This window comes from Neophocaena asiaeorientalis, unplaced genomic scaffold (assembly GCF_003031525.2).
Source record: "Neophocaena asiaeorientalis asiaeorientalis breed wild unplaced genomic scaffold, Neophocaena_asiaeorientalis_V1.1 scaffold327, whole genome shotgun sequence".
Taxonomy (NCBI): Eukaryota; Metazoa; Chordata; class Mammalia; order Artiodactyla; family Phocoenidae; genus Neophocaena; species Neophocaena asiaeorientalis.
This window is the reverse complement of record NW_020174560.1, coordinates 4,552,544-4,579,179: the sequence shown is the minus strand read 5'-3', so window position 1 is coordinate 4,579,179 and position 26,636 is coordinate 4,552,544. Positions and strand designations below refer to the sequence as shown.

The following is a 26,636-nucleotide window of genomic DNA, read 5'->3' as shown; positions in this document are numbered from 1 at the left end:
AAATTGTGGAATACATATATATATATGCATATATACATATACATACATACATACATACATACATACAATGGAATATTATTCAGCCACAAAAAAAATGAGGAAATCCTGGGAACTTCCCTGGAGGTCCAGTGGTTAGGACTCCACACTTCCACTGCAGGGGGCACAGGTTCAATCCCTGGTCAGGGAACTAAGATCCCACATGCTGCGTGGCGTGGCCAAAAAAAATAAAATGAGGAAATCCTGCCATTTGCAACAGCATGGATGGCCATTGAGGGCATTATGCTAAGTGAAGTAAGTCGCACAGAGAAAGACAAACACTGTATGAGCTCACATATTTATAGAATCGAAAACAAAAAAACCCATAGAAAATGAGATCAGATCTGAGGTTACCAGAGGCAGAGTGTTGGGGAAGGGGGAATTGGAGAAAGGTGGTCAAAACGTACAAACTTCCAGTTACAAGATGAATAAGTATCAGGGATACATGCATGATGATTATAGTTAGCACTGCTATATGATATACACGAAGGTCAAGAGAATAAATCCTAACAGTTCTCATCCCAAGGAAAAAAAGTTTTTTCTTTTTGCTTTCTATTTTAATTGTGTCTATATGAGGTGATGGATGCTAACCAAACTTATTGCAGTGATCATTTTACAATATATGTAAGTCAAACCATTATGTACACCTTGAATTATGTCTCAATAAAACTGGGGGAAAAAAGAAATTTGAGTTTTCCAAACTTAATTACACGGAAGTATCTTAACTGACACTAACAAATCTCATAAGAAACTGATGTATAAAAATCACGATGACAACATATGAATTTACAATGAGAACTACTACTTCCATTGAGACCAGACAATTGTATCAATCTGGCTATAACCAAAGTACCTGGGAAATCAAACTATCAACAAATTGATAACTGACGTGCATGGGATCAGACAAGAGTTCATTTCGTATCTAAAGCATCAAGCCGAGATAGCCTCATGCAACCATTTCCACAATCAGGATCAGCTATCAGGACCAATCTAAGAAGGACCCTCGTTCCCTTGAGCAGGGCTTGAGTGGTTAAACCGAAGTTAGCTCCATTTTGATCCTTTTTCTACCATACTCTATTGCTTGCCAACATTTCTGATTGACACATTTAAAGAACATTGCCCTATGCCATATTTTCCCAGGTTAGAGTCTCTAACCTAAACGTAATTGATATTTTGGGCCCAGTAATTCTTTGTTATGGGGGGCTGTAACGTACATTTTAGGATGTTTAGCAGCATACCTGATCTTTATCCACTAGACGCCAGTGGCACCTGTCCCTAGCTATTGTGATGAGCAACATATCTCCACAATGCTAAATGACCCCTGGGAGGCAAAATCACCCCACGCTGAGAACCACTTCATTAATATAAGAGCGTGGACTCTGCAGTTAGACTTATTTTGACTTTCGGATAGGCTGTTTCCTAGTAGTATGACTTAGAGCAAGTCATAAATTACAATGTACATTCCTTGTTTTTGGTTGCCCAGCAGCTATACCCCTTTGCTAGCAGCATCTCAATCTCTTTGAGGGAATTACCTCTCCTACACTGTGTGCAGTTTTGGTAGGCCTCCTCTTGCAGAAGCCAAAGATAACTGTACTGACGTTTTCCCCCAGATGCTACCACATTCTGGGGTCAGACACTGACCTAAGTTAGGTCAGTAGAATATTCTCTCCCCTGACTTTGAATCCTGACCAAGTAATAAGGATAGAGAAGGGTGATAGTTCATTCACCTCAGTGGGCTCCTACCATGAGACCATTCCTATGGTCCCTGCTGTCTGGGGCTCTGGAACTAATTAACTAGGTTATGCATTTCCAAGCTGGCTTTTTCTGCCTTCCTATTATTTCTGTAACATACAGTAAATGTTAGCTACTATTAGTAAGGGGTCTTGAAGATTCCGTAGTTTAATTCTGAGAGCAAACTTATTTCTCTAGGGTCTTCCCTGGCGGCGCAGTGGTTAAGAATCCGCCTGCCAAAGCAGGGGACACGGGTTCGATCTCTGGCCTGGGAAGAGCCCACATGGCACAGAGCAACTAAGCCCCTATGCCACAACTACTGAGCCTGTGTGCCACAACTACTGAGCCTGTGTGCCACAACTACTGAAGCCTGCATGCCTAGAGCCCATGCTCTGCAACAAGAGAAGCCACTGCAATGAGAAGCCCATGCACCACAATGAACAGCAGCCCCCGCTCGCTGCAACTAGAGAAAGCCCACGTGCAGCAATGAAGACCCAACACAGCCAAAAAAAACCCACTTATTTCTCTAATTTCCAAGTTCTTAGAGTACAACTTGCTGACACTTGAGCGTACCTGTTATAGAATTAATAATTTGGCAACTGACTAGATATGTAGTTATTATGAGAGTAAGTCTTTGAGAAAGCTTCTGACATTAAGAGAAATGAAGTAGAAAAAGGAAACCAATTTGTGGAAAAATGGGTTTGGTTTTATATATGTCAAATATTTGATAAAACTATGACATTGTTAATTTAAAACAGATTGCAGTGGATTTGGAGCATGGGTGATAGAGCTTAATATGTTGATTTGGGACACAAAAGAGGATTAACATGACGACTGAAATAAGGACTAGAATAATTCTTTTGAGGTTAAGAGAGAAAAGTGCACATTCAACCGGATTCTGTCACTACAAACAGAATCCAATTCTGGCTGATTAAAAAAAAGTTTAATATTTATTAAATAAATGAATGAAGAAACCCCAAAATTCATGAAGAAAAATACATTAGCTATAATACTACCATATTTCACTAATGGTCCTACATAGAACTTGCCTTTAGAGTTTGGCTGATATAAGATAGAATACATTGGCATTTTTCATCTAACTGCCTTCTGAGACACCTCTTACTCAGGGGTCCTTTGTCAAATTCAAAACTCAAGGCCATGGTTAACATACAAATAAGTTCCAGATGGAGAGATTTATACATAAAATTACATTTGTTTACAGTTCTCTAAGAAAAAATGGGATTATTTAATAATCATAGAATGGGAAGGTCTAAATAGGACACACAACTCAAACAAAAGTGAAAAACTGACTACATAAACATCTAATTTCTGTGAAACAAAAAAATAAGAAAAATGGGAAAATATCTGCCATATCACAAAGGCCTAATACCTTCCTTAATATGTAAAGAACTCTCACAGATTAAAAAGACCAACCACCCAATAAAAAAAATGGACAAAATATAAGAACAGTCAGTTCATAGAAAAGGAAATAGAGTAACTTGTAAGCAAATCAAAAAACATTCAAACTCCCTTATAAAAAGAGAAAAGAACAAGAAAATGTTAATATCACACTATGAGATGTCATTTTAATAAACTTATCAAATTGGCAAAAAAGATAAAATATGATGTTAAGGGCATAAACAGCCTCTCTCAAAGAACATTGGTGGAAGTATACATTGGTAGTATCTCTGGAGGATATGTGGGCAACATCGATCAAAATTCTAAATGCACATACACTCTGACCAATTCCTTATATCCTCATGAAAAATTTGATTAATCTAAATATCCATCAATTTAAGAATGATTAAATAAAACGATATTTGTACAATGGAATATCACACAGTAATTTTTTAACTGAGAAAATTCTATATGTACCAATACAAAAATAAGGTGGAGTTTGGGTTAAGATTTAGGTGTTGAAGAAAAATTATATTTATATTTTAGATACATGGAATAGCTCTAGAAGATCACACAAGGAACTGGTAATGATGATTGCCCCCTAAAAATGAACTGAGTGACTAAGGTACAGGGGAGGAAAGAAGACTTACTTTTCACTGAATTTCAAATCTTGTGCAAATATTGCTTAATAAAAAAAAATAATTAAAAAATAAAATAAAAAACAAAGACCAGAAAAACATTTTTCTCTTGAAGAACTGATAGCAATTATGTTTCCCATTATTGGACCAAGAGTTATATAATCAATTATGTTTTCCTCTTTGCCTTGGTTTATATAACTTAATATAAATTCTCTTTACTTTGCTACTTCACTTTTTCTTATCTGTGTTAATTTTTAAATTTTGAAAATAGGTAGAACATAATTTCCATAACTTCTCAAGCTCTTCTGAGTGAACCCAACTTTTACATTCTCATAAAATAAGCTATATGTAAAATCATTATCTGAGTATCGATGTATTTAAAAACTCACATCTTACTATACATAATGAGAGTCAAATGGATAGCTGAAGCACAAAAAGGCCTAAGTCAGTGGTGAACTAAAACTGAAAACAGGCAAAGGAATATATTGTGGTCGAAAACACATGAAATCTTGTCAACATGTTTTATGCCAAAATCAGTCCTAAGGGAGCAAAATGTTCTGTAAATTCTAACAGTAACAGTAAATTTAGGCACTGACGTTAAGCCAGCCTCTCTCCTGCAACTCAGTGGGTTTTTCTAAAACGTAATAGAACATTTCAACATCATGTCTCAAAATTGAAATGCAATATATTGGAATGGAAACCCTAGAATTATTGATTTTTAAAATTAAAAATGTGTAAATGTCACTCTTCCATATTTCCAGTATTGTTCATTTAAAGTGAATATTTAATAAACGCCTCTGCAAAAACAGAAACCATAAAATTTTGATCAATGAATTTAGCAATCATTTAGTCCTGTCTTTTTTTTTTAACATCTTTATTGGAGTATAATTGCTTTACAATGGTGTGTTAGTTTCTGCTTTATAACAAAGTAAATCAGTTATATATATACATGTGTTCCCATATCTCTTCCCTCTTGTGTCTCCCTCCCTCCCATCCTCCCTATCCCACTCCTCTAGGTGGTCACAAAGCACCGAGCTGATCTCCCTGGGCCATGCAGCTGCTTCCCACTAGCTATCTATTTTACGTTTGGTAGTGTATATATGTCCATGCCACTCTCTCACTTTGTCACAGCTTACCCTTCCCCCTCCTCATATCCTCAAGTCCATTCTCTAGTAGATCTGTGTCTTTATTCCCGTCTTGCCCCTAGGTTCTCCATGACTTAAGGAAAGAAAGAAAGAAGATAAAGTAAAATAAAATAATTAAAATAAAAAATAATTATTAAGAAAAAAAATTTAAGAAGTAAAAAAAGCCAAACCAAAACAAAAAAACATACAGGCAGAACCTTAGGACAAATGGTAAAAGCAAAGCTATACAGTCAAAATCACACAGAGAAGCATACACATACACACTTACAAAAAGAGAAAAAGTGAAAAAAAAATATATATATCTTTGCTCCCAAAGTCCACCTCCTCAATTTGGGATGATTCGTTGTCTATTCAGGTATTCCACAGATGCAGGGGTACATCAAGTTGATTGTCAAGATTTAATCCGCTGCTCCTCAGGCTGCTGGGAGAAATTTCCCTTTCTCTTCTTCGTTCGCACAGCTCCTGTGGTTCAGCTTTGGATTTGGCCCCGCCTCTGCGTGTAGGTTGCCTGAGGGCGTCTGTTCTTCCCTCAGACAGGATGGGGTTAAAGGAGCAGCTGATTCGGGGGCTCTGGCTCACTCAGGCCAGGGGGACGGAGGGGTACAGAGTGCGGGGCGAGCCTAGGCGGCAGAGGCCAGCATGACATTGCACCAGCCTAAGGCACCGTGCGTTCTCCCTGGGAAGTTGTCCCTGGATCACGGGACCCTGGCAGTGGCGGGCTGCACAGGCTCCCGGGAGGGGCGGTGTGGATAGTGACCTGTGCTTGCACATAGGCTTCTTGGTGGCGGCAGCAGCAGCCTTAGCGTCCCACGCCCGTCTCTGGGGTCCACGCTGATAGCCGCAGCTCGCGCCCATCTCGGAGCTCCTTTTAAGTGGCGTTCTTAACCCCCTCTCCTCGCGCACCAGGAAACAAAGAGGCAAGAAAAAGTCTCTTGCCTCTTCGGCAGTTCCAGACTTTTCCTGGACTCCCTCCCGGCTAGCCGTGGTGCACTAGCCCCCTTCAGGCTGTGTTCACGCAGCCAACCCCACTCCTCTCCCTGGGGTCCGACCTCCGAAGCCCGAGCCTCAGCTCCCAACCCCCGCCCACCCCGGCGGGTGAGCAGACAAGCCTCTCGGGCTGGTGAGTGCTACTTGGCACTGATCCTCTGGGCAGGAGTCTCTCCACTTTGCCCTCCGCACCCCTGTTGCTGCGCTCTCCTCCGTGGCTCCAAAGCTTCCCCCCTCCACCACCCGCAGTCTCCGCCCGCGAAGGGGCTTCCTAGTGTGTGGAAACCTTTCCTCCTTCACAGCTCCCTCCCACTGGTGCAGGTCCCGTCCCTATTCTTTTGTCTGTTTTTTCTTTTTTCTTTTGCCCTACCCAGGTACCTGGGGAGTTTCTTGCCTTTTGGGGGGGTCTGAGGTCTTCTGCCAGCGTTCAGTAAGTGTTCTGTAGGAGCTGTTCCACATGTAGATGTATTTCTGATGTATTTGTGGAGAGGAAGGTGATCTCTGCATCTTACTCTTTCGCCATCTTGAAGCTCTTCAGTCCTATCTTATTTTATAAATTTTATAAGAGAAGGGCATGAGAAAATAAAGGTGTTTAAATTGACATGGCTTATTAATGTCTCGGCTGGAATTAGGATCCAGGTCTTCTGACTCTAGTCCTATCTTCTCTCTACCACATTTTATTTTAATTTTATCACTGGTAACTAGTTGTAAACATTTTAGTAAGAACATTATTAACAAGAAAAACAAAATACAGTAATTAGAGAGAAAATTAAAATACCTGATCTGGGAAATGAAAATAAGTCTATTAGGGCTAAAATTTAAGTTACTAGGAATAGCTTGAAAATATTCCAAAGACAAATCAACTGTCCCAAACTTGATACATAAAAATCAATAAAAGTTTCAAGAAACAAAAAGTTTACTCATATACATTTATATTAAAACACTGTTAGAAACAACCCAAATGTCTATCAACAGATGAATGGATAAGCAAAATGTGGTATATACACACAATGGAATATTACATAGGCATAAAAAGGACTGAAGTTCTTCTACATGCTACAACATGGATGAACCTTGAAAACATTATGCTAAGCGAAATAAGCCAGACACAAAAGGAAAAATATTGTATGAGTCTTATCACTTATATGAAATATATACGATAAGCAAATTCATAGAAATAGAAAGTAGAGTAGAGATTACCAGGAGTTGGTGGAGGAAATAACGAAGAGTTATTGCTTAATGGGTACAGAGTCTCTGTTTGGGGTGATGAAAAGTTTTTAAAATACTGGAGGGACTTCCCTGGTGGCACAGTGGTAAAGAATCTGCCTGCCAATGCAGGGGACATGGGTTCAGTCTCTGGTCAGGAAGATCCCACATGCTGCAGAGCAACTAAGCCCATGTGCCACAACTACTGAGCCTGTGCTCTAGAGCCCACGAGCCACAACTACTGAGTCCATGCACCACAACTACTGAAGCCTGCGCGCCTAGAGCCCATGATCCACAACAAGAGAAACCACTGCAATGAAAAGCCTGCGCATCGCAATGAAGAGTAGCCCCCGCTGGCCGCAACTAGAAAAAGCCCACGTGCAGCATCGAAGACCCAACGCACCCCCCCAAAAAAAAAAATAAAATAGTGGAGATGGTCCTACAACAATTAAAAATGTCACTGAATTATACACTTAAAAATGGTTAAAATGGCAAATTTTAAGTACTATTTTATCCCAATCTTAAAAAAAAAATTTAAAAGACCACTATTAAATTACCTATATTTATTTTATAATAAAAAATGTTCAGAAACACCATCCTATGCATGACCAAAGGTTCTAAATCTTATTTGAAATATTTATTCATACAAGCTGTTGTTAAATGTATACGTGTTACGCAGTAGATGGATGGATGGATTGATGGAGGGATGGATAGATGAAAAGAATGAAAGCATACAGGCCAGCCTATCACACCTACCTGAGAGAGTTGCTAGAAAGATCAAATTAAATGATGTAAAAGTGTTTCAAAATCATAAGGCACTATATAAGTATATTTTGTGTTACATATTCCCAAAATTGAAGCTAAAAGTGATAATACTTTGGGAAAAAATACAGTTTCAATAAAGGATAAAATGTTTGTAAAACCAAGGAAGAATTACTTTTAAAAAGTGTCTGCATGTTGTAAAAATTACAGGCATATCTCATTTTATTTTGCTTCACAGATATTATTTTTTACAAACTGAAGGTTTGTGACAACCCTTTACTGAGCAAGTTTATTGCGCCATTTTCCCAACAGTATTTGCTCATTTCGTGTCTCTGTGTCGCATTTTTAGTAATTCTTGCAATATTTCAAACTTCATTATTGTTATATTTGTTATGTTGATCTGTGATCAACGATCTTTGTTGTTACTCTTGCAAGAAGATTATGACTCGTTGAAAGCTTGCAGCTTTTAGGGACTTCCCTGGTGGTCCAGTGGTTAAGAATCCACCTTCCAATGCAGGGGACGCAGGTTTGATCCCTGGTCAGGGAACTAAGATCCCACGTACCACAGGGCAACTAAGCCCGTGTGCTGCAACTACAGAGCCCACGCGCTCTGAAGCCCGTGCGCCGCAACTAAGACTCAACGCAGTCAAAAATAAATTAATTAAAAAAAATATATATATATAAAAAGGGTGCTACATTTTAAAAAAAGAAAGCTTGCAGTTCTTAGCAATAAAGTATTTTTTTTGGCAATAAAGTATTTTTAATTAAGGTATGTACTTTTTTTTAGACATAATGCTACTACTGCACACTTAATAAACTACAGTATGGTGTAAACAAAACTTTTATATGTACTGGGAAACCAAAAAAGCTTGTGTGACCTGCTTTAATATTTGCTTTATTTCAGTGGCCTGGTACAAAACCACACTATTTCTGAGGTATGCCTGTACTACATATTTTATAATTAAGAAAAAATATACTCCTTAAAAAAATAAAGCTTTCAAAAAGCTAAGGAACTATCCTCTTTTTTCTGTTTCGTAAATGGGAATAACCATCTATGAAAAGTTGAAAAATGGTAAAATATCTGTCCCAGTGCTTTTCAAACTTTAATGTGCATATGAATTACATATGAATTACCCAAAGATCATTATTTCTTGAATCATGTTGCCACATGATTTGAGGGGCTGAATAGTGGCTTCCCAAAAACGTTTCCATCCTAATCCTCGAAATTTGTGAATCCTAATTTACGTGCGACAGGGACTTTGCAGATATGATTAAATTAAGACCTCAAGATGGGGATATTATCCTGGATTATCTGACTGGGCCCTAAATGTAATCACTAGTGTCCTTTTAAGGGGGAGGCAGGAGGAGAGTGAGAAAAAGGTGATGGAAACATAGAAAGAGAGAGACTGGAAGATGCTACGCTGCAGTCTTTGAAGATGGGCTATGAACCAAGGAATGCAGGCAGTTTCTAGAAGCTAGAAAAAGCAACGAAACAGATTTTCCTAAAGACCCTCCAGGAGGATGCAGGCCTGCTGACACCTTGATTTTAGCCCTTTGAAACTGATTTCAGACTTGCGTTCTTGTTTTATTTTTATTTTATTTTTGGCTGCACCACATCACATGGCTTCTGGGATCTTAGTTCCCCAACAAGGGATCAAACCCGGGCCCTCTGCAGTAAGAGTTCAAAGTCCTAACCACTGGCCTGCCAGGGAACTCCCCAGACTTGTGCTCTTTTAAGCCACTAACGTATAGTAATTTATTACAAGCAGCAAGAGGAAATTAATACAAATCATACATTATGATACAAATCATAATTTCGATTTCTTTAAAAAGGAACTTACATGCTTATTAGAAGTGTTGTTTATAACACTAAAAATACAGTAATAACTAAAACTCCAAAAAGAAGTTTTAAAAGTATGCACAACCATTCAAAACTATCATAGAGGGACTTCCCTGGTGGCGCAGTGGTTAAGAATCCACCTGCCAATGCAGGGGACATGGGTTCGAGCCCTGGTCCGGGAAGATCCCACATGCCGCGGAGCAACTAAGCCCGTGCACCACAACTACTGAGCCTGTCTCTAGAGCCCATGAGCCACAACTACTGAGCCCGTACGCCACAACTACTGAAGCCCGTGCGCCTAGAGCCCGTGCTCCACGAGAAGCCACCGCAACGAGAAGCCTGCACACCGCAACGAAGAGTAGCCCCCGATCTCTGCAACTAGAGAAAGCCCGCGCGGAGCAACAAAAACCCAATGCAGCCATAAATAAATAAGTATATTTATTTATTTTTAAAAAGTCAAAGAAAAATTTAGTTATGTGGAATACATGAGGATATATTAAGAATTTTAAAAAGCAGGTTACAATACTATATAATTTTTTTAAAAATTATACTTATGTGTATTTTGTTTCCTATAGTGTTACAGACTGAATTGTGTCTCCCCAAAGTTCTTATGTTATTCTTATTCTCTAACCTCCAATGTGATTATACTTGGTGACAGGGTTTTTAGGAGGTAATTAAGGTTAAATGAGGTCAGAAGAGCAGGGTCCTCATGATAGAATTAGCACCCTTATAAGAACAGACACCTGAAAGCTTGCTCACTTATGCTCTCAATCTCTAAACCATCATGTGAGAACATAGTGAGAAGAGGCCATGGAAGAGATCTCCTATTATACCAGAAACAACCTGCTAGCACCATGATCTTGGACTTCTAGCCTCTAGAACTGTGAGAAAATAAACTTCTTTTAAGCCACCCAATCTATGGGATTTTGCCATGGCAGCACAAGCTATTACTACAGATTTTAGTGTTGAGAAGCGGGGTGTTGCTTTAAGGAATACCTAAAAATGTGGAAGAAACTTTGGGACAGTAATGGGTGGAGGCTGGAAGAGTTTGGAGGTGGCATGCTAGAAATATGGGTATTAAAGGTGATTCTGGTGAGATCTGAAATGGAAATGAGGAACATGTTATTGGAAACTGGAGAAAAGGTGACCCTTGTTATAAAGTGGCAAAGAACTGGCTGAATTTAGTGTTCCGTGGAAGACAGAACTTCCAAGCAATGAAACTGGCTATTTAGCTGAGGTTTCTAAGTGAAGTACTGAAGGAGTGGCTTGGCTCCTCCTGTTTATAGTAAAATGCAAAATGAGATATATGAAGAAATTGTTAAGCAAAAAGGAACCGGAACCTAAAAATTTGGAAAATTCTCAGCCTATCTATATTGCAAATTAGATAGCATGTTCTGAAGAGGACATCAAGGGTGTGGCTGGATCATCACTCCATAAAAAGCTTATGGTATTATAAGAGCCAAAACAATGCCAGTTTGAACTGAAGGGGATAGAGACAGGACAAAGTGAAGGAAGGCTGACCAACTTCTTGGATTTGAAAGGACTGGAGAGCTATTTTGCTGCAAACATCAGCTATTCTTCAAGAAGAGGGAAAAATGACCCTGAAGGCCATTCAGAGGTCATCAGGGCTACTACCTCATTTTCAACAGGCCAGATGGCCTGTGCCAGAGGTCAGGGGCAGAACCTCCACCTAGAGTTGTTGGGTGATGCTGCCATGCCAGTGGGCCTGGAAGGCAGAGTATCAAACCAAAAAAGATTCATGTCAAGCCTTAAGATCTAATGGAATTTGCCTGGCTAGGTTTTGGACTTCCTGGGGACCCATCACTCCATTTTCCCTTCTGATTTCTTCCTTTAGAATGAGAATGTCTATCCTACCATTGTATTTCAGAAAGACTTGTTAGGTTTCACAGGTTCACAGCTGGAGAAGAATTCTGCCTCAGAAAGAGCTGTACCTGAGGACTTCCCCACTCCCAACGCAGGCGGCCCGGGTTCGGTCCCTGGTCAGGGAACTAGATCCCACATGTATGCCGCAACTAAGAGTTCACATGCCACAACTAAGACCCGGCACAACCAAAAAAAAAAAAAAATTAAAAAAAAAAAGAACTGTACCTGGAATCTCACTGGTATCTGATTGAGAGGTTATTTTAATGAGACTTTGTACTTTAGAGTTGATGCTGGAATGAGTTAAGACTTTGGGGGCTGTTGGGATAGAATGTATTTTGCATGTGAGAAGGACATGAATTTGCGGGGACCAGCGGCAGAATGCTATGGACCGAAATGTGTCCTCTCAAAATTCTTATGTTGAAGCCCTACCTCCAACGTGACTATTTGGAGATAGGGCTTTTAGGAGGTAATTAATGTTAAATGAAGTTATAAGGGTGGATTTCTCACAGGATTGGTGGCCTTATAAGACAGGAAGAGAGAATGGTCTCTATCTATGCGCATTCACCTAGGAAAGTCCTTGTGAGCAAACAGTGAGAAGGCAGCTGTCTGCAAGCAAGGAAGACAGCCCCTACCAGAACCAGACCATACTGGGACACTGAGAAAATACCATGAGAAAATTCTGTTGTGTAAGTCTATGGTATTTTGTTTCTGCAGCCCAAGCGGACTAAGTGTATATTATAACTAGAAAAATATATTTTCAGCAGCACAACTTTGAAAGGCTGTATGAAAATTTTATTTTAAAAGAGTTGCAAACAAAAAGAAATACACTTGGCTTTGTCAATATTCAGGGTCTCATTTTTTTTTTAACATCTTTAGTAGAATATAATTGCCTTACAATGGTTTCTGCTTTATAACAAAGTGAATCAGTTATACATACACATGTTCCCATATCTCTTCCCTCGTGTCTCCCTCCCTCCCACCCCTCTAGGTGGTCACAAAGCACCGAGGTGATCTCCCTGTGCTATGCGGCTGCTTCCCACTAGCTATTTTACGTTTGGTAGTGTATATATGTCCATGCCACTCTCTCACTTTGTCACAGCTTACCCCTCCCCCTCCCCATATGCTCAAGTCCATTCTCTAGTAGGTCTGTGTCTTTATTCACGTCTTGCCCCTTGGTTCTCTTTGTTTGTTTTTTTGATACTGAGCTGCATAAGCTGCTTGTAAATTTTGGAGATTAATCCTTTGTCAGTTGCTTCATTTGCAAATATTTTCTCCCATTCTGAGGGTTGTCTTTTTGTCTTGTTTATGGTTTCCTTTGCTGTGCAAAAGCTTTTAAGTTTCATTAGGTCCCATTTGTTTATTTTTGTTTTTATTTCCATTTCTCTAGGAGGTGAGTCAAAAAGGATCTTGCTGTGATTTATGTCATAGAGTGTTCTGCCTATGTTTTCCTCTAAGAGTTTGATAGTGTCTGGCCTTACATTTAGGTCTTTAATCCATTTTGGGGTCTCATAGTTCTTTTAAAGTACAGTGTTATAATGCTTTATAAAATGACCTCTTAACAGTATCTGATGCCTGGTAACACTGATATTTATCACTTAACAACCCCCTTACTCTCTTGACGTTATGATTTGAGTAGATAGAATATTAAAATGACAGGTAATTTTTTATAATGACTGCATTAATTATAATAAAAACAAATGGGGCTTCCCTGGTGGCGCAGTGGTTGAGAGTCCGCCTGCCGATGCAGGGGACACGGGTTCATGCCCCGGTCCGGGAAGATCCCACATGCCGCGGAGCGGCTGGACCTGTGAGCCATGGCCGCTGAGCCTGCGCGTCCGGAGCCTGTGCTCCGCAACAGTAGAGGCCACAACAGTGAGATGCCCGCGTACCGCAAAAAAAAAAAAAAAAAAAAAAAAAATATATATATATATGCCTTAAAGCGCTCAAAAATAAGATAGTTACAATTAGCTATCCCATACTAAAGTAGTCATTTGAAATTAGTCTTACATAATTAGGATGACCATAAGCCTGATTTGCCTGGGACAGTCCTGATTTATGTCCTGGTATAATTGTTAGCAGTGCCTATTTTCATTCTTTAAAAGGTCCTTGCCAACTACGGTTAGTCTATGTATAATCAATTACAGAATAATTACATTTTTAAAATTTTATGAATTTAGTGTTCAGTCTGGGACAGGAAATACCAACTGTCACTGAAGCCTGGAAAATATGGTTGTCACAATATATAATATTCAATTACTTAAATAATTTTCTTCCACTGGGAGTCAAAGTAAATTTTGTAAATGAATTAAGAAGCACTAAGAACCAGGTACCAAAACATTTTTAAATTTTGAAACCACTCAAGAATCCAAATTTTTAATTTATTCAAGCAGTATTAAGATTATTCAAAGGAAAATGTCAATACACCTAGAACTGGATCACACCATGTTTCAAAAACATAGAAATAAATGACTGTGAGCTTATCAACTTGACAACATAGATATATGTTCCAGTCAATGTTCTAGATGGGATAACAACTCTAAAGTCCTTCCTTTAATGTTACAAAATAACATTAAAAAATGAATAAATGACTTAGATTTTAGGATTGGGGTCACTAAAATCAGACTGGTCATCCAAAATGTGTATCCTGCTCATAAACTGAATGTAATGATATGCTGACTCATGGTGCTGGCTTTTCTTCATAATAGAAACATGTCATTTTTAAGAATTATCAAAGCTACATTTAAAGAGGAGAGCACAATAGGAATGTGAAAAAACTCTTTTCTTCCTAGAAATGTCTAGGCAATTGGCAAAGAAAAGAGGAGAAGACAGTCTGAATATTAAATTCAGACTGGTCACAAGCGATCAGCTTTCCACATTTGCAAAATACAATAACTGTATCATCTCTACCGAATGTTACTGAAAATGAAAACAGGGTTAAATACAACTGTAGAACACTGCTTAGTTTAGAAAAACTCTTTCAGAGAATCCTATTTTCACTTAATATATTTTTCACTTAATATAGACCTGATCCATTCATTCACCATTCACTTAATATAGACTGGATTCATTCACGCCATAGTGTTTATATTCTAAAGTAACGAGTCTACTACTTGTAAGCACTGCATCTCTCACAGCATCAATACATATGTATACTCTGAGACTAGTCTTTGGATTCCTTTTCTTCCTCTGAGTCCCGTGACCGCTTCCGGATATTCAATGAACCTTCTGTTTGCAATGAACATGCAGTAGCAACAACAGCATCTCTAAATCCCTGAGGCTGCAAAATGAAAAAATATATAAGTATGCTTTAAGAACATCTAAAATAACAACTGGTCTTCCAAATATTTTAAAGTAATTGATAAAAGAGCTACTTTATTCTTGGGATAGAAGTTATCAACCACTGTGAATGAAGAGGATAAACCTCAAAGATAGCCAGGGCTATAATAGGGTAATTTTTATCTAGAGTATGTGTATGTCTTTACTTATACATACACATACACAGAAATATAGTACATTATAAACATATCCTCTAAAAGTCAATCCTAACAAACTTTACAGTGGCTCTATTAGAAGAGGTGAAAGGAATTAACATGCACTAATTACTTAGGTACTTTAGAAATATTTTCACAATTAAATACTCTAATGAATTGGGAGATTGGGATTGACATATATACACTAATACGTATAAAACAGATAACTAATGAGAACCTGCTGTATAGCACAGGGAACTCCACTTCGCTGTACAACAGAAACTAACACAACATTGTAAAACAACTATACCCCAATAAAAATACATACTCTAAAATAAAATGTCTCGATTAGATACTTTAAATGCACCTGGGCAGTGCAAAGACTAAGTAGATAATTCAGTTTCAGAATCTCCTTCTATTTCTGTTTTTGTCCTTAAAAAATGAGACACTAAGAATATATCTGATTCAACACTATTGATAAATATGCATTATTTTTAGCCAAAAATTTATTTTCTATGATGTAAAATTACTGGAAAATTAACACTTTAAAGTGGGATATATTTCACTTATATGTGGAATCTAAAAAAATAACAAGAAACTAGTGAATACAACAAAAATGAAGCAGACTTAGATACAGAGAACAAACTAGTGGTCACCAGTGGGAAGAGGAAAGTGGGGAGGGGCAATAATGAGGTAGGGGATTGAGATATACAAACTACAACACTATGCATGAAATAAACTACAAGGATATTATTGTACAACATGGGGAATATAGCCAGTATTTTACAATAACTATAAATGGAGTAGAACCTTTAAAAATTGTGAATCACTATAATGTACACATGTAACTTACATAATATTACATATCAACTATACTTCAATAAAAAAAGAAAAAAGTGGGATATATTTGATGACTATGATAGATCTATCAAAATGAGTAATGCTGGTATTTTTTTTTCTGAAAATCTTTAACGACTTTCACTTTAAAAATCTAATATCCTGACATTACACATGGCACGGAACACACTCCCCTATAAATAAGTATTTCCTCTGTTCTTAAGAATAAATTTCAGTTTAATTGTGACTAGAGAATTCTTTACACATACGACTATTTTGGGGATAATGTTCTAAGCATCAAAAGCTGTCCTCAAATATGCTTGCTGCCTACAGAAGTTAACAGAAGCAATTTGTAAATGCTCTCTTGAGATAATTACTGCCCACTAACACCAAAATCCCACTCTAATCAAATAATACTGACTGTGATTTGAAATGGTACTGTAGCATCCTTCTGGCTTGGTGATTTGTACAATGTTGCCAACCTGCTTAGAGAAAAAGAATAAATATACACAAACAGGTGATCTTAATTAATTAGTTCAGACGACTGATTTCATAATTTAAATTCATAGCTTTTTACTATAATTCTATTATTTTGTTCTCTAAGAACACAGAAAGCAAAGAAATATCAAAAATACTCCCTTAAAACAAGAGCTATATGTATACATGTAATAATTATTACATATAATAACAATAGGGGCATCCCCAGTGGCACAGTGGTTAAGGATCCGCCTGCCAATGCAGGGGACACGGGTTCGAGCCTTGGTCTGGGAAGATCCCACATGCTGCGGAGCAAATGAGCCCATGCGCCACAACTACTGAGCCTGTGCTCTACAGCCGCGAGCCACAACTGCGGAGCCCGTGTGCCACAACTACTGAAGCCCATGCGCCTAGAGCCCGGGCTCCACAACAAGAGAAGCCACCGCAGTGAGAAGCCCGCGCACTGCAACGAAGAATAGCCCCCGCTCGCCGCAACTAGGGAAAGCCCGCGTGCAGCAACAAAGACCCAACATAGCCAAAAATAAAATAAAAATAAAAATAAATTAAAAAAAAACAAAAAAACCCACAATAGATTTGTTTACATAAGTGAAATTTTAAAACAACCAAAAAGGCCAATGACTGATTCAAATAAATTATTTTATACATGACAAGATACTATTTACACTTAAGAAAATAAAGTGGAAGAAAATATTTAATGAGATTGGAAAATAATAATATATGAAGTATAAGTTATACTGTATGAGCCCACATTTATGAATAAGTTTGTACATATACATTATATAGAAAAATTACTAAAAGACTACAATCAAAGGGACTTCCCTGGTGGTCCAGTGGGTAAGACTCCATGCTCCCAATGCAGGGGGTCTGGGTTCGATCCCTGGTTGGGGAACTAGATCCTGCATGCATGCTGCAACTAAGATCTGGCGCAGCCAAAATAAAGAAAGAAATATTAAAACAAACAAAACCAAAAAAAACTACAATCAAAAAGTTAAGTTGTTGTTACAAGGTAAAAGTTGTTTTTTTGTTTGGTTATCTACATCTTTCAAACTTTCTACAGTACTTGTGTATTTTTTTACGTGTTATAATGGAAGTATTAAGACAATTTCTTGGTATTTAAATGAGGAACACATACTCATATTATACTAATACAAATAATCTAGGAAAACACATTCTTTCAAAATGCTTATGTTCAGAAAAATCACTGTCAAAACAGGACAAGGTCTGTTTAGGTATGATTTTATTGTGTACTCTACAAAGTAAATAATATAAAACTGAAAGCTGAAAGTAGTTGAGAAATAAAATTCTAAACTCTTATTAACTATGCTCAAATACCGTAACAGCAACAAATACAGTTGACCCTTGAACAATGCAGGGGTTAGGGGCACCAACCCTACGCAGAACAAAATCCAAATACTCTGCTTCAAAAACAAAGGAATTGATAAATGAGTCACCCAAGGGCAGGAAGCTGAAACAGTTTAGATAGAATCAGGACTCAAACCTTAGCTCTTTTAACTCCACATACTCTGATCTCTAATTGAACACAAAAAAACTCTTCCCCACACTTAAAGATCTGTAAAATGAAAATACAGATACTACATTTATTGAAAAAAATCTGCCTATAAGTAGACCCATGCAATTCAAACCCTTGTTGTTCACTGGTCAACTGTATAAGAAAAAAAACTTTTTTTTTTTTTGCCCACACCATGTGGCATGTGGGATCTTAGTTCCCTGACCAGGGATCAAACCCGCACCCCCTGCAGTGGAAGCATGGAGTCTTAATCACTGGACCGCCAGGGAAGTCCCTAAGCAAAAACTTTTAAAGTGTCTTTTAAAAATTACTTTAAAACTGATATAATTTATTCACAATAGCTAAAAGGTTGAAGCAACCCAAGTGTCTGACAGATGAATGGATAAACAAAAGGTGGTATATACATACCAGGGAATATTGCTCAGTCTTAAAAAGGAAAGGAATTCTGACATATGCTACAATGACCCTTGAAGACTTTACGCTAAGTCAAATAAAGCCAGTCACAAAAGGACCAATATTGTATGCTTCTGCTTATATGAGGTGCCTAGAGCAGTCAAATTCATAGAGACAGAAGGTAGAATGGTGGTTCCCAGGGGCTGGTAGGAGGGGAGGATGGGGAATTAGTATTTAATAAGCATGGAGTTTCAGTCTGGGAAGATGAAAAAGGTCTGGAGATAGATGGTGGTGATGACTGTAAAATAATATGAATGTACTTCATGCCACAGAATTGTACACTTAAATGGTTAAAATGGTAAATTTTATGTTACATATACTTTACCACAATTTTTTTTTTTGGCCGCAGCACGCAGAATGCAGGATCTTAGTTCCCTGACCAGGGATCGAACCTGTGCCCCCCTACAGTGGAAGTGCAGAGTCCTAACCACTGGACGCCAGGGAATTCCCTACTTTACCACAATTTTAAACAACTGATACAACTGTACAAAACAAGGATTCTAACTTAGAGAAAAATCATAGCCTCTCAGAGTTAAACGGATCATTTCTTTAAATGTCATATAATGTTGATTTGTTTTCAAAAATAATTCAAAGAGACATCTTGGTTTATGATGGTACTCTCTTAATTTTGAAATTGGCCCCTACTCAGGCATAATTCAAAAGAGGAGCAATCAGAGACCATCATCCATTAGCTTTTAGGTTTGTTCTTTCAGGATGAAAATAGAAGAATCCAAAATGTCATATCTTTGTAATAGCAACTGTCTGCATAAATAAAATAACTGTTAAGTAACATGTAATATAAGAATTATCGTGTTAGGGAGTGAAATCATCAACTTTTACAATGCTTTAGGGCTGATGGTCTATCTTTAACGCAAAATAAAACAGAAAAAATAGAGGCATGGAGTATTTAAATCTATCTTATTAAAAAAATCACACTTTTGTTTTTGTTTGTTTGTTTTGCGGTACGCGGGCCTCTCACTGTTGTGGCCTCTCCCGTTGCGGAGCACAGGCTCCGGACGCACAGGCTCAGCCGCCATGGCTCACGGGCCCAGCCGCTCCGCGGCATGTGGGATCTTCCCGGACCGGGGCACGAACCCGTGTCCCCTGCATTGGCAGGCGGACTCTCAACCACTGCGCCACCAGGGAAGCCCCAAAAAAATCACACTTTTTGATTCAATGAAACAAAAATTAGCTAACCTTCTGAAAAAGTAGTATCTAAATCACCTCATATCACCATATGTCCAAAAAGGTACCCAGTACATCCAACTTTTCTGAGAAAATTATTAAAAAGCAAATAAGATTTTAAGAAGCATTTATATGTTTATTAATAATCCTAACATCAAATGGGCATTAAGTATTAAGGTTGAAAATCTTCCTCAAATTTCTAGGTAAAAATAAAATTTATATTTCACGTTTGCATCTCAAGAGATTTTTTCTTTTTTGTGGTACACGGGCCTCTCACTGCTGTGGCCTCTCCCGTTGCAGAGCACAGGCTCCGGATGTGCAGGCTCAGCGGCCATGGCCCACGGGCCCAGCCACTCCGCGGTATATGGGATCTTCCTGGACCGGGGCACGAACCCGTGTCCCCTGCATCGGCAGGCGGACTCTCAACCACTGCGTCACCAGGGAAGCCCTCAAGAGATCTTTTTAAACAACAAACTAAACCAAAGAATCACTTGGCTCATGGCCCCAGCTGAGATGAAGCTTAACATATGGCTGAACTACATAGTTTAGGTCAGGAAGAAACAAGACAGAAGCACAATTTGTGCTTTAAAACTGAGACACATATGAAACACTGCGCGGGGGTGTTGATGTATTACTCCACTCTACCACCAGATCTCCTTGGCAAACAGTGGTATAATTCTGAACAATCTTGGCCTCATCTTATCAGGAATATGCAAACTGGAGGAAAACCCACACAACATACCGGACAGAGACAAAAGTATTTCTCTTAATAACTATTGGAATGTTATTCCATTATTAATCAAAGGGTAAAAATCAGGCGCTTCTAGTGAAGATGGGGACTGGGGCATGAGGCGGAACACTTAAATTCAATTCTCAATATAAATGTGGCTAGTCAAGGTGTTTAGTTTTCTGCTCAAACTATAAGTGTTCATTTTTATAACTATTTTCCCCCAGCATGAGTTTCTATTTCCATCCTTTCAAGATAAACTAAAATTTAAAACACATACAAGATTTCATACAACTTTAATAACTTAAAGATATCAGATTTCAAACAATGAAGAACAAAACTATGTTGATTTTATTAAATGAGGTCAACCTATTCTGATTCTATAAAGTATGTACATTACTTATCATATATCTACGGCCTAGGAAAAAAAGCAGTTTGGAGAAAAAGGTTTTTACCTAAAAAGGAGGATAAGAGCTATACCTTCAGATTCGCTGGCAATCAATGCAATAATACAATTACATTATAGAAACAGCAATTATAGGAGAAAAGGAATGGACTCTATTATAAAGTCAGCTAAAAAATGTGGATACTACTACCTATTTCATAGTTATTTGGAAAATAAAATGAAATTATATATATACATACACAGAGCACTTAGCATAATAAAGAACAGTTAATAAATATTCAAAAAATGGTAGCTATTATTTACTACTTTTTAATCTTTCTGTGCCTTGATCTTCTCACTGCTAGTGATAATCGGTACAGCGTTTTCTAAGAGTTATTGAAGGACTCACAGATATAGAGAATAAATTAGTGGTTACCAGCGGGGAGAAGGAGTGGGCAATACAGGAGTAGGGGATTAAGAGGTACAAATTACTATGTATAAAATAAGCTACAAGGATACACTGTACAACACAGCAAATATAGCCAATATTTTATAATAACTATAAATGGAGCATAACCTTTAAAAATTGTGTATCAATATACTGTATACCTGTAACTTCCATAATAGTGTATATCAACTATATTTAATTTTTTAAAAATAGTTATTGAAGGGATTATATGAAATGTTGTATACAAGGTGCCCAGTTAAATACCTAGCACAAGCAAGCACTTATTAAAATGATAGTATGGGATACAGGTAAAAATTCATAGAAGAGCACATTTCCCCTAAATCTATCTATTCAATGTCAGTGTTCTACGCCACTCTCTAATTTCTTGGGAAAGATTAGTAAGAAGCTGAAGTCATAAAATGGTTAACTCTTAAGAAAGTAAGCATGATTTTCTGATCTCATGGGTGCCTAACCAATGCTAACTTCTAGAATTTGACAAAGGCAGCAAACTTCTTCTGACGAATGCATAAAAAGATGAAAGAAACATCTTTCTCTGCTCCTATTATTTTTCTCACTTCTTAGATGTATTCTATTAGTGAGTATGTAATACTAGAATAATAGTGGAAGACTACTACTGTATACTAGCTCAAGGGGAACTTCTAATAACATTTAAATAGTGGGATGTGCTTTCCAGAAACCTAAATCTGGGAAAATACAAGCGATATGTTCAAAAGACTCTCATCTGGAGAACTGCTGACAAATCTTTACAATAGGGTTTGTTGCTGAGAAAAGAATTGCTTTTGTGAATCCAGTACACAATGACTTATTTACAGAATTGGAGGGACGGGAGTTGAATGTAAAGCACTATGTATCATGGAGAAAAAAAGTTACCTGAGGTCTTTGGAAATGTCAGCTTTAAAAGAGACACAAACTGCATGAACTAGTTATAAAAGATGTATACAAATATAATAGGGTCAGCTATGCGCTCAGGGTCAGTAAAACCTAACTTGGTCAGGCTTGATTTTTTTCACTTTGTACAAGAATGAAGAAATGCAGAAAAAGAAATAGATAGTATCTCTGACCAGATCCAATATGTCTTTAAGCAATCCTTTTTTCCATTTTTGCCCACATGCTGTCTCAATTTCCCTATTTTATTGGAGTATTTCCAAACCAAGTTCTCTAGGTTATACCAATTAACTTCAAAGCAGAGATGCTGGCATAAATCTAACATTTCTAGAAGTATAGAATAAAAGACTCCACGGCTTTCAATTGCCTATTTAAAAAAAATGAAAGGTGGTTTGTTCACTTGCTCAGCAGCTTTAAAAACAAAGGTTTCATGCTGCCACAGTTTTATTTTAAAGAACAATACCTGTGAAAGGCAAGTAAGTAACTGGATAATAAAAGTAGGACAGGAAAATATAAAAGAAAACAAAAACAGACACAATTTCACACAGGAAATACATTAACAAACTAAGAAAAACCATCCTATTTTCCACATAACCTAAAGCTAACCTCAAAAGTTTTCCTTTTGTCCTGATTTTACTCTTCTTTCAATCCCTTCCAGGAACACAGAGTACCTACCTCCCTCTGCGTGGTTAATATATGGTACTTGATTTCAAAGAGCTTTAGAAGGTAGCATTCTTTGGCCACCTACTCATTTCAGGAGCACCCCACCGTTTCAATATCCCGAAGAGTTTCCTAGGTACTTAAACGTGCAGTATAACGACATGTTTCTGTGTCTGCTCTAGGCAATGACGGCAACAAAAGCTTTGGTTCATGGGGCACTGTAGATCTCATCCACTGGACTAGCTCTAAGAAACTGATAAGTGGTCAGTGTAAGTAACCCAATACTCAGAATTTTTAACTTATTTCTATACTGACCTTCGCTTCTGGTCCCAATGAAAGATTAGTCGTATTGTAGCAGCATGCCCCCAACTTTCCCCTGAGGGAAAAAGAACATGGTAACTGACTGCGTTATAAGTCTCTCAGAATGCCTCTGACCAAATACAGTTTTACTTTGCTTAATTTAACATAACAAAAGTATATCTGGTTTCAAAAAACCTGGTACATGGGTAACATCCTGAGATTAATAGATTTTCACCTATCTGTGGCAATACTGCAGATCATTATCACTATCCTCTATTTTCTTTTAGAAAACTTTATAGTTCGAGTCAACATATTTGTCAATCTTCCTTATCATCAGGCTTACTAACGTATTTCAGACCACCAGAAGAAAAGCAAAAGCTCTGACAGAATATTCTTAAAGATTTCAGTACAAATAAACCTTGAAGCACTGTGTTCTAACAAAGCCACGAGTAAGGTTAGAGTCATAAGCCTATTCATTACAGTTTGATTTGTATTTAAATGGATTCACCACTCCTCCTAAGACTGTGCTTTCTGAGGGAGTCATCTTATGAATATTTATATGCTAAGTACCTGACACAAGAGTTGCCAGAGAGTAGATGCTCAATAAATGTTAAACAACTGAAAGGATGAGTCAGTATCTAAAGGCACTGTGCTCCACACTAAGATTTATCGGTGAATAAGACAGTCTTCTCTACTTTCATGGAGCTTACAGTACTCAACAAGTATCAAATGAAAGAGGTAGGAAAAAATGTATTTAACTAAAAATGTTTATTTGATTAATTGCCTACCCAGTGCAGGAACAAGCAAGGCCTGATTTTTATCAATCTTTGTCGTCATCTGATTGGTTAAAATTACCTACAAAAACAAAACGTGAGAAAATTAGGTGAGTCTCCTCCCAAATTTATCAAGTAAATAGTCACGTGATTTTAGTATTCTGAATATAATCTAATTTAAAGAAAGATATATGTAGGTAATGAAAACTTTTCTCATATATTTTTTAGATATTACCCATAAAAATGAGTAAAATTATCTGAATACATGATTCTACTGAATATAAAACATTTTTTAACAGATTAGAACAAAGAAGTTCTTATTGTGATAATGGAAGAAAAAAATATAGTAGATAATACATAAAGGTCTAAAGAGACCATGTGTAAAAACTTCATAACTAGGAGCACAGGAAACATGGGAGTCTGTGTTCTTTACCACTGTTGCCTCTCTAGAATATATTTACTCAAAGGAATATAAAATCCTTAATAAATAACTCAATGTTTATACTTTTAGGGGAGAGACAGTATTACCATTTATGATTTTACAGAAAAAAAAAACTGAGGCAAAGAATTATGAGAAGAGATCTAAAATCATAGAGAGCACAGTATAAGTAGAAGAACTGGGAAAAGATAAAACCCAGTAACAGATCAACTGACCCAAAAATTATGACTATGCTAGTCTGCTGGTAATAGAGATGTAAGTGTTGCCTTACTCACAGATGGCCTCCAGGCTAAAAATATTGCTAATTCTTTTGGATTAAATAGTGGCCTATAGAAAAGATTCCATGTTTAGAAAGACAGTAATTTTATTTTATTTATTTATTCTTTGGCCGCACCGCATGGCATGCGGGATCTTAGTTCCTCAACCAGGGATCGAATCCGTGCCCCCTGAAGTGGAAGCACGGAGTCTTAACCACTGGACCTCCAGGGAAGTACCGAAAGATAGTAATTTTAGAGTAGAGATAAAGAAAGTGCTTAAGGCTACCTTAATATGGTAAAAGTCAGATTATCTGGCACCTTCTCATCTAAAAGTCTCCAGAAATGGTTATTTTAAATATTGTTCCAATACAGAGCTTCCCTCCAGAAATAAGACAGATACTACTTCAAGCTGAAACTGATAAAGAACTTCTAAGAAAAGCAATAAGAAAAGATACCTACTCTAAAAAAGTCATCTATTTCTTAAGAAAACTGAAAAGAAAAGGCTGTTTGGCTGTACCCACCACAGTGGTCAACACCCTAAAGTTTCTGTTTATCTACGAAGGAGAAATCTGTGATCCATCTAGATCTCAGTCAAGCACAAACTGGATGACAGCACTTCCTCTTAGCTCCTCTCCCCTTAAGTGCCATAGTGGTTTTCCCATGTGTTACCTTATTCCAGGTATCTCAGAACAAGCTAAGCAGGAATTTAAATTGGTAATTCACTGAAATATATGTCTTACTGGCATCCACAACATGTTGAACAATACTCTTTACACACTATCAAGTGTTTAATCTTTAGCAACTGGGATAGTTACTCACACCAACACTTTTTGGTTAAAGGTACACTATTCAATTCTGCAGCCATGGGCCACATCAGGCGGACTCTCAACCACTGCGCCACCAGGGAAGCCCCCCCATATAGCGTTTTAAAACTAAATTAATTAAAACTAGAAATTCACTTCCTCTGCAGCATTAGCCACATTTCAAGTGCTCAACACCCATGGAACTACTATATCAGACTGAGCATTTTCATCTTTTTTTCTCTTTTTGGCTGCATTGGGTCTTTGTTGCGGTGCTCAGGCTTTCTCTAGTTGCAGCGAGTGGGGGCTACTCCTCATTGCGGTAGGTGGGCTTCTCATTGTGGTGGTTTCTCCTGTTGCAGAGCACAGGCTCTAGGCGCACAGGCTTCAGTAGTTGCGGCACGTGGGCTCAGTAGTTGTGGCTTGTGGGCGCTAGAGCACAGGCTCAGTAGTTGTGGCGCACAGGCTTAGTTGCTCCATGACATGTGGGATCTTCTCAGGCCAGGGATCAAACCCGTGTACCCTGCATTGGCATGTGGATTCTAAACTACTGTGTCACCAGGGAAGTCCTGAGCATTTTCTTCTTTGTAGAAAGTTCTACCAGACAGCATTGGCTTAGAGAATATTACACATCTTACACATTATCCATTACACATCTTGAGGAAATTGTAAATAGACATGCTGGCTTACCAGTTGTTCAACATCCCAAAATAAGAATTTGCATTGTTAGCATATACTTATAATTAACAGTATTTCTGCAAAAATGTTGGGTTTACCATGACATAAATGAAAATTACTGTGTGATTACTCCAAGCTCCTAAAGAATGAGTCTTGGGAGTTCCCTAGTGGACTAGTGGATAGGATTATGGGCTTTCACTGCCATGGCCCGGGGTTCAATCCCTGGTCAGGGAATCGAGATCCTGCAAGCTGCGCAGCACGGCCAAAAAAATTAAAGAAGAATGGGTCTTAAAATAGTGAAGTGGGGACTTCCCTGGTGGCGCAGTGGTTAAGAATCTGCATGCCAATGCAGGGAACAAGGGTTCGAGCCCTGGTCTGGGAAATGCCACATACCACGGAGCAACTAGGCCCAAGCGCCACAACTACTGAGCCTGCACGCCTAGAGCTGGTGCTCCACAACGGGAGAAGCCACCGCAATGAGAAGTCCACACACAGCAACGCAACTAGAGAAAGTCCGCGTGCAGCAAGGAAGACCCAATGCAGCCAAAAATAAATAAATTAATTAATTTAAAAAAATAGTGAAGTAATAATCACTTTAAAATTATAAACTTCACTGCTTTAAAAATACTTCTGTGGGCTTCCCTGGCGGCGCAGTGGTTGAGAGT

General features: G+C 38.0%; 1 protein-coding gene across 1 annotated transcript in view; it reads right to left on the bottom strand.

The window, feature by feature from the left end:
• Positions 1-13,986: 13,986 nt before the first annotated feature.
• RAD51C (RAD51 paralog C) overlaps positions 13,987-26,636 on the bottom strand; it is a 29,528-nt gene continuing 16,878 nt past the window's right edge. The window contains exons 6-9 of the mRNA XM_024757526.1: positions 23,813-23,879; positions 23,040-23,100; positions 16,356-16,416; positions 13,987-14,904 (exon numbers count right to left, since the gene is read on the bottom strand). Of these exons, the coding sequence (XP_024613294.1) occupies positions 14,788-14,904; positions 16,356-16,416; positions 23,040-23,100; positions 23,813-23,879 (306 nt within the window). The 3' untranslated portion in view covers positions 13,987-14,787. The remainder of the gene's footprint in view (positions 14,905-16,355; positions 16,417-23,039; positions 23,101-23,812; positions 23,880-26,636) is intronic.